At 41.3% G+C, this 8,057-nt stretch overlaps 1 protein-coding gene across 7 annotated transcripts in view; it reads right to left on the reverse strand.

Moving 5' to 3' along the window:
• The window catches only part of usp32 (ubiquitin specific peptidase 32), a 76,362-nt gene that overhangs the window by 36,772 nt on the left and 31,533 nt on the right, over nt 1-8,057 (reverse strand). For all 7 annotated transcript variants that reach the window (XM_031872432.1, XM_031872435.1, XM_031872434.1 and 4 more), the window contains exons 4-5: nt 7,853-7,971; nt 5,956-6,115 (exon numbers count right to left, since the gene is read on the reverse strand). In XM_031872432.1, the coding sequence (XP_031728292.1) occupies nt 5,956-6,115; nt 7,853-7,971 (279 nt within the window). The remainder of the gene's footprint in view (nt 1-5,955; nt 6,116-7,852; nt 7,972-8,057) is intronic.

Genomic DNA, 8,057 nt, shown 5'->3' on the forward strand with positions numbered 1-8,057 from the left:
GGGCGCGCCACAGAAGATAAAACAGCAATGAGATACCGTGGACGTATGTGTCGCAGTTTCAGTCTTAGAACCGTTAAACCCCCGATTAATTCATTTAATTACGTTCATTATTATTAACCATTTGTTTCAAAGTTTATGAATGGACAGAGTCCTGTTCTTGTATTCACCTCCTGCTCTTTTACATCATGTAAAGAGCAGCCTAGCTTCTTTAACAGAGTAAGGGATGCAGAGAAACCTGGTAAACACAGCTAGCTATCTCATAATGGACAATCCTGATTCCTTGGCTATACTATATGTATGTAAATGGTTTAATGTTTTTTTTATATGATTGTGTGTGAAAAAACCTCCCCATGACAACTGTGTAGCCGGATAAAAGCAAAAACCTGTACTTTATCAAATTCAAGGGTCAGACTAAAACTGAAAAAGAAGTCAAACTAAGTTGGCTTCCACAGCAGAACAGCAGACCGAGACAAGTCCAAACACACTGGGATTCTAATAAACCTTTACAAACATACTTGATGGAAACTGGTACTAAAAGGATTAGAAAATGAATCATTCAATCCTTTGACAGACAATGAATCAACAACAAGTTACATGATGCAATAGTTACAAATCAAGAAACCCAGTTATGCTGCTGCGAATGAGAGCACTTACAAGTTGTGACAAGGTGAGGAGCACATTTGACGTGATAGTGGTCATGATGCCAGGGCAAACCCTAGCTGGGGTTATGTAACCAATGGGTGGAAGAGTATTTGACACAGATCAGACCAATATAGCATATGCGGCTCTGCCAGGGTCAATGAACCAGCCTCCCTCTTTCAACATGCTAATCCACAGCTTAAGGTAATAGGATTCAGCAGCTAGTCAGCTAGCTTTTGGCACAGAGCCAAAACATATGACAGGTGTCAATTCATAGAGACAGAAATCAAATGGCAATCAATTCCCGGCAGATATCAGACCGTGGCTTCTCAGGCAGGCAATTTAACGATTTCCTGAAAGCTTGTTTTCAAGCTGCTGTTGGTCACAGTTCCAGTCAGATGGGAGGATGACCGTCGTGGTCGGCTGCTGGTGAAGCAGCACACGGGGAAAATGGACCGTCTGTGAGGGGTGTTCCTCTCTTATCCAGGTTCTGACTCCCTGTTGTCCAGAGGTGAACATCAGGGCAGCTGTAGTTGGCCTTTTTACCGCCACGGCTCAAGTCTGCTTTCTGACGCAGACGTTTCAATCTAACAGATTAAGGGGAGCACTGAGTACCAAATCAGTGATTTACAATGTGAAGGGGACTATATGGAAATGGAATGGAGGCAATAATATGAGACTGATAAATGATTGAGGACTATATGGACTAAGGCATGGACCGAGCGCTTGACAATCATGACTACCTTTCCATCTCAAAGCTGAATTGGAAAGTGCAGCTAACTCAACAAAAACAGGGAAGAACATGTCTGAGGCAATAATCATAAAACACGCACACGCTCACCCACGCAAGACTAAAAAGCAGAAGAATCAAGCTCTGAATAGCAGCTTCATTTAATACATCAGTGATTAGTCCTGGTAGACAAGGAGGAAAATAGGTACTTGTGTTGGTCATGCTGAGCATTCCTCATGACAGCTGTGCTACCGTCTGACTCCTAATCTAGAAAAGTCATTACCCGGACTATGGATCGCCTCGTGCACATCTCCCATCTTTCTTAGTTTCTACTAATATCAGTGTAGAGCTGGAGGTTACATCAGTGTAGAGCTGGAGGTTACATCAGTGTAGAGCTGGAGGTTACATCAGTGTAGAGCTGGAGGTTACATCAGTGTAGAGCTGGATTTCAAAGCTTTGTAAAGGTGGCAGAATTAGAGTGTGGCAGTTTACTCTGGCAAATGCTTAACTACCTTAACTGCATTAGTGTTAAATGAGCGTAAAGGGCATGTGACGCTGTTGTAAAGTGAAGCTTCTAATGACGACCAAGACACGTCTGGTTTTGAACGGAACACTTTACTTCCTGAAACTGCAGTATTACAACTGTTACAGTTAACAGACCGCGACATATGATTTTTGACTTAGCATCATCATTGTTGTTAGCATCAATAAGCACGTACCGTGCTACTTCTCCCACTTCAAAGTAAAAGCACTTCCTGTTTCATGCTATTCACAATAAAAGTAAATCAGGTCAATTAAGCTTCTCACATCTACAGCTTAACAACATAAACAGTGTTACACAAGCAACATGAACCATATTAATAATGTTATGCAACCAAAACAATTCACAACAGACGCAACCTTTTGGTACTTGACTGTTTTCAATCTTAGGTTCTACGAACACATCTTGGTTGTTACCATGAAAGTTCTGGAGGTTTGATATCCAGCCCTATTCACAACAACGACAAATATACATTTCTATTCATTTCTCTGTAAACAAATGACAAAACTAACCAGAGAAAGTGCCCTTATCTGTCAATGTGAATCAAAAGGGTGAACAACCAAACATAGTTCAAACAAAGCCTTCCAATAATGGCTGTTCCAGAGGAGAGCATGAACATCAGTCACAAGGTCTCTACACTGAAGAACAGTCACTTTACTGCTGCCGTCTCTATGGCAGGGGCCTCGTCTGGACTGATACCCACCTAGAGGTGCGACTCTCCCCGAGTGACAGCAGAGATACCATACCATTATCCAGGGAACATCCTTAGAGAGGTGCTGCCACAGCCAGCATGTACCATAGCAAACTCCCCGTGATAGCGGCTCACAGAAACTACGTCATCCTGTCCTCATGGCCGTTATTCCCACAGATTTCTACGCTCATAACACTGTGACGGTGTCCGCTAGCAAAGGATTCGAGCTCTGTCATGAGTCAAGCTTCGCGTTCTGGTTCTGGCAAGAGTTAAGAACCAGGTTTGTGTCGGCCACTCTCTCTCCCCAACACACACAGACACAGACACTAAGTTAAGAGGATAAACTGGTAGCAGGCAGATTAAAGGCAGCGTCCAGCTTTTTTCCAGCCCTCTGTCCTTAATTGGCAAAATAAAGCCTGGCTAAATTTACTTGTCCGACAACTTTTAAAAACTGCATTACTGTCAATGTTTACATGCACACTCGCATTCTACTATTATTCCGAATATGACAGCCCCTATTTCTGATCGGAAACAGAAAAACACACACTTTTAAGCATCATGAAGGACTTGAATATCAATGAAATCTAAATATCGCCATGCCGACCTTTTTGAAGAAGGTGCTTGAAGTAATGAAAGTAGGAGGCTATGTTCACACGGGCCAACAATTCCGCCACCGGGGGAAAACTTTGAAAAAACATATTTTGATGTAAAGTAGCTAAATGGCACATGCAGATCCTGACGTTTCACTTTTCCATAGTTTGACCTAATAAACGACACGTTAGGGCATCGACCCGAAAAAACACAGCCGAGAATGAATATGCACGGCTGCATGTAAACAGGATTTTAGTGGAAAATTAATTTTCATTAAGCATGAAAACAGCTTATTAGGAATATTGTCTGTTTCGTAATAAGGGCAAAAAACTGGATATTTGGTGCACGTAAACATAGTCACTGTCGATTGTTTTTATTTTCCATGCACTGTCCTAAAAATATGTATAGCACTGGAAATAAATGAATTTCTACAGTAAATGGTCTTACAAGGACGGAGGCTAAATGTTGACATATACAACAACACAACTTCTCTTGGACTTGCAAATATATGTATCTTGCCAACATACCACAGTCACACCAACAACAGGAAGGAACAACTGCAAAACAGGTTGTGAAGCACAGTCTAACAACCGCGCCTCGAGTCCACAGGTGCCACATTTACCTCCTTATGTCCAGTAATTTCCCCACTAGAGTCATGTTCTGGTCATGTTCTGTCCTGTTGGGGTCTATAAGACCAGCAAACAGCCATCAGTTGTTTTGAGAGAGAACTCTGCCAGCTAATTCACTATATACTGACAAATACAAATCAAATTCAGTATTTCCATGAACAAGAAGGTCAATAAAAATAAAGGCAAAATGTTTGAGTGGAATTTACGCCCGTTCTGATTCACTTGGCATGACTTCATTTTCTGAGGTCATTTTAATAAAGCAAAGAAACAACCATAAAAATATAGACTGCTGCCACTCAAAGGTTTGTGGTCACCTGCCACAAAAGCTTGTTTCCTTACAGTCAGTTGGCTGAGAGGACTGCTCTATAGTTCTGAATTGTCTTTCATGCTTCGAGGTTGTTGTCCTCTTTACAAATATATGATATAAAAAGGGTTTACAAAAAAGGTCTTGTTTTGTACATGGAGAACAAAATGCTAGACAATGGTTCAATGAGCCTGACAATTGTGAAAGAGATAAAGATCCCTCTGAGCAACAGTTGAATAAGACTAGAAGAATAGAAGAAATCGGTCATTGGTGAAAGAAACTAACTGGAAGCTTAGCATCAAAATGTATGCGGCTTTAAATAGGAACAGCTTCCTGTTTCAGTGTCACGTGCACAATAATAATAATAATACAGCCAATAAGCTGCAATATTATCAGGTGTGTCTCTTAAGCAAAGCTATTCTTAAAACATCACAATACAATTAGAAGGTTGGTGTAGGGTTAGCACTGTTGGAAGATCAGCTGAACACACTATGGGCGGACAAATCACAGTTTGAACCTCTTCAATGGAACCTTTTGGGCGGAGGGCCCAAAGAAAAAACGGCTACCCAAAATATTTAGAGCCCAAATGCACCGTTGGGTTCAGTAATGATCGAGGGTCACGTATGCTTAGACAAAAAATGGTTACGAGTATTCTCCCTGACATGTAACACTGTTTGGACGTGGACGTGGGTTTGAACCTTTTAATTATTCTTTTTGGGCCAAAACTGTTTCAAATGAAAATAATAGTCTGAATTGTACTTTTTTTGGTCTCTGTTGAAATAGTCATTACATCACAGGTGACCCCAAACTTTGAACTGTATATTTACACTTGATCTGCAGTTGACCCCTGAATAACTTGAGCAGCTGAATACCATCCATGTTACCACCGGTTACACCAACATTAGGCAAGAATAACACCAGCCACTCAAAAGGTTACTGAGAGTCAACTGTGGCAGGTGAAGCTGTCTTCAAATAAAAGAAATACAGATGTAACAGCTCTCAAGCATCTACAAACACATTGACTAGTGCAGTCTGCAAGGTGCAGTGCAGAGGGTGTCAGAGAGGAAACGGAGGGAGGAGAGACACCTGGTTTGGTGAAGGAGAGAAGGATTAATGAAAAAGGGATATTTGAGTGAAAGGAGGACAGCGGATGAATCGGGGTGATACGTTGAGCTTGACAGTCATTTCCTGAGCTGCCACTGATGAGGCCAAAGCCAAGTGAAAGTACTTCTGAGTCCTAGCAAATAAACTCAAATCAGACAAGCTAAAACAGGCTTATATTAGAAACATGTCTTTATTCCTCACTGTTTTTAATAACATGTTACAACACCTGACTTATGATCTGCTCCAATTTGATCAATTCTCAACATTTCCTCCATGTTTACCAGCTGTTGTTTACCTGTTTACCTGCCATAACTAATTCTACCAGTACAAGGACAGTCGTGTCCTACTCTGCTCATCTTAGTTCATCAATTTAACAGAAGTACTGTTTCCATTCCAGCAGTTCCAAGGGCATAAGCCCCATTATTATGTTATGTTTTATGATCATGTCTCAGGTACGTCACCAATAAAAGCTTGGTATACCTGTACAATAATGTCTCACATGGTGAATTCAGCACAATGTATACTTCCACAGCATTGATTCCACTAGTAAGACAATGTAGTCATGTCATACTCAGATGAGTAGCACAAGTTACCGTTCCCATTCACAAATTCATTCCAACGCTGCTTCTTTCTTTTTCATTGGTGTTGAGCTGCTGTCAACAAGTAAACACATCTGCCTCTGTGTATGCAGACACATTGATTGTGTCGAGTGTTTTCGGGACTCACAGTGTGTGACGCCAGCCAGTGTCTGGTAGAAGGTAGGCGTGTCGCTGTCGTCTGTGAGCGTAACACACACTCCTCCAGACAGAAGCCATCTGGATAAAGTGAAGGCCTCCTTGTTCTGTAGCAGCCAGTTCCTGAAGCGCTCATAGTTCACCTTGTCGCCCTGTCACAGCACACACACACACACACACACACACACACACACACACACACACACACGTTAAGCGGGTCAAAAGCAGAAGATGTTCCGCATGTGTCGGGACTCTGTGTCCCCTTATTTTTCATATTCACTCAGTTTCCAATACAAATTACTGTCTGAATTCAACTTTAAATACAGTGAGCTCTGACTTGGAAACACCTTACAGTACCAGTTGGTTTTGATAGAACCAGTAATACCCTGTATTAGATTAGATATGACCCCCTAATTACCTTGTTTTCAATTATTTGTAAAGTTCTGACAAATTTTTGAATACTTTAAATGCTGCATACATCACAATCAAAGTTCCATGCACATGAATTGTATTAGACTGTAAGCAAAAACCAAAAAATTTTAGAGGCGGACATCTCAAAAGCAGGCAAAATGTAATCAAAGCTATCCACAATGGACAAGGGATGTAAAATACACTGGAAATGTGGAAATTAACCAACAGAAGAACACTCCGAGTTGACGGCAAAATGGAGAGAATGCATCTAACATAACATATTAATAAGGAATGTCCATAACCAGTACTGGGGCCGATTCTGGAATATTTCCACGGATTGGTATCTCATTTGTAACGGACACTGACAGATGCTTTCGTCGACAGTAGGAAGTCATATCAGCTGTCACTAATTAATGATAATCTCGAAATTAAACTTGATTGTCTGGTTAAAGTTCTCACTGTAAACCACCATCTGTAGTCCGTTGACTTTGTTACACCACTGAACAACCAAGAGTGGACTAAATGTATTTGTAGTTCAGGCATGTCCAACTGAGACATTTGTCTTCTCTCTAGCTCATTGTGTAATGTCAGTCTCAGCAGTGGTATTCTCCCAATTGGGTCAAATTTAGAGTGCTACACTGTGCCTTAAAGCTGCATTCTCTCTAGTGTCCACCAGGGGGCGACTCCTCTGGTTGTATAGAAGTCTATGAGAAAATGACTCTACTTCTCTCTTGATTTATTACCTCAGTAAACATTGTAAACATGAGTTTATGGTCTCAATCTCTAGTTTCAAGTCTTCTTCAACACAGCATGATGTTCATTGAGTACATTATGGTCCATTTAGAGTCAAATAGAACATACAATGCTTTAGGGTGTGGCTATCTTGTGATTGACAGGTCATGACCACAGTGTTGTCTTGTCTGCAACGTGTTTTTCATCTTACAAATTCAACCCTTTCACAGTTTGTTTTCAGTTCATGAAAGTTAATTGTAACATTTTGATAACCTAAATATGTATTATTCAGTGTTCAGTTGTTCTTATCTCCACCCTTCTGGTTCCAAAAAACCAAGAAGGCAACGGCCGAAAAAGCTAAGATCGACTCAGTATCAGCGTGTCCCCGGATCAGGGTTCCTATAAAAGTTGATCTGGATATCCCTGATATTAATGTTATCGAACAGTGTGGATCTTTTTTGTTTTACTGTGTTGTACTTACCGAGGCTATTTGTGGTAGATCATGATTTGTACTCAAACAACCTGTAGAATAACTCACTGTACTGTCAGACTTTGTATCATACCTGTGGAATTGGCTCCATGTGGCAAACGTAACCTTTATGACCATGTGACTGTACTGATAAAAACAAACTAAAAGATATGAGCCAAGCAGATAACAAAGGTGATATGCAAGTTATGACTAGGATGGTTGTAGATGTTCATATGTATATCCATGTGGTGACAGGCAGCCTGAGGTGTTTGCTGACCTCACTGAAGCACTTCTTCAGGGAGGTCGGGACTTCTCCATCCAGGACCTGCAGAACTGCTTCTATATCTTCCCTGGCTGCATGTCCACCTAGATCACTGGCAAACAGGCTGAAAAGGTCTGTGAGCGCGGAAATACACGCACGCACGCACGCACGCGCACACACACACACACACACACACACACACACACACACACACACACAC

This window comes from Anarrhichthys ocellatus, unplaced genomic scaffold (assembly GCF_004355925.1).
Source record: "Anarrhichthys ocellatus isolate YVR2014 unplaced genomic scaffold, GSC_Weel_1.0 scaffold64, whole genome shotgun sequence".
Taxonomy (NCBI): Eukaryota; Metazoa; Chordata; class Actinopteri; order Perciformes; family Anarhichadidae; genus Anarrhichthys; species Anarrhichthys ocellatus.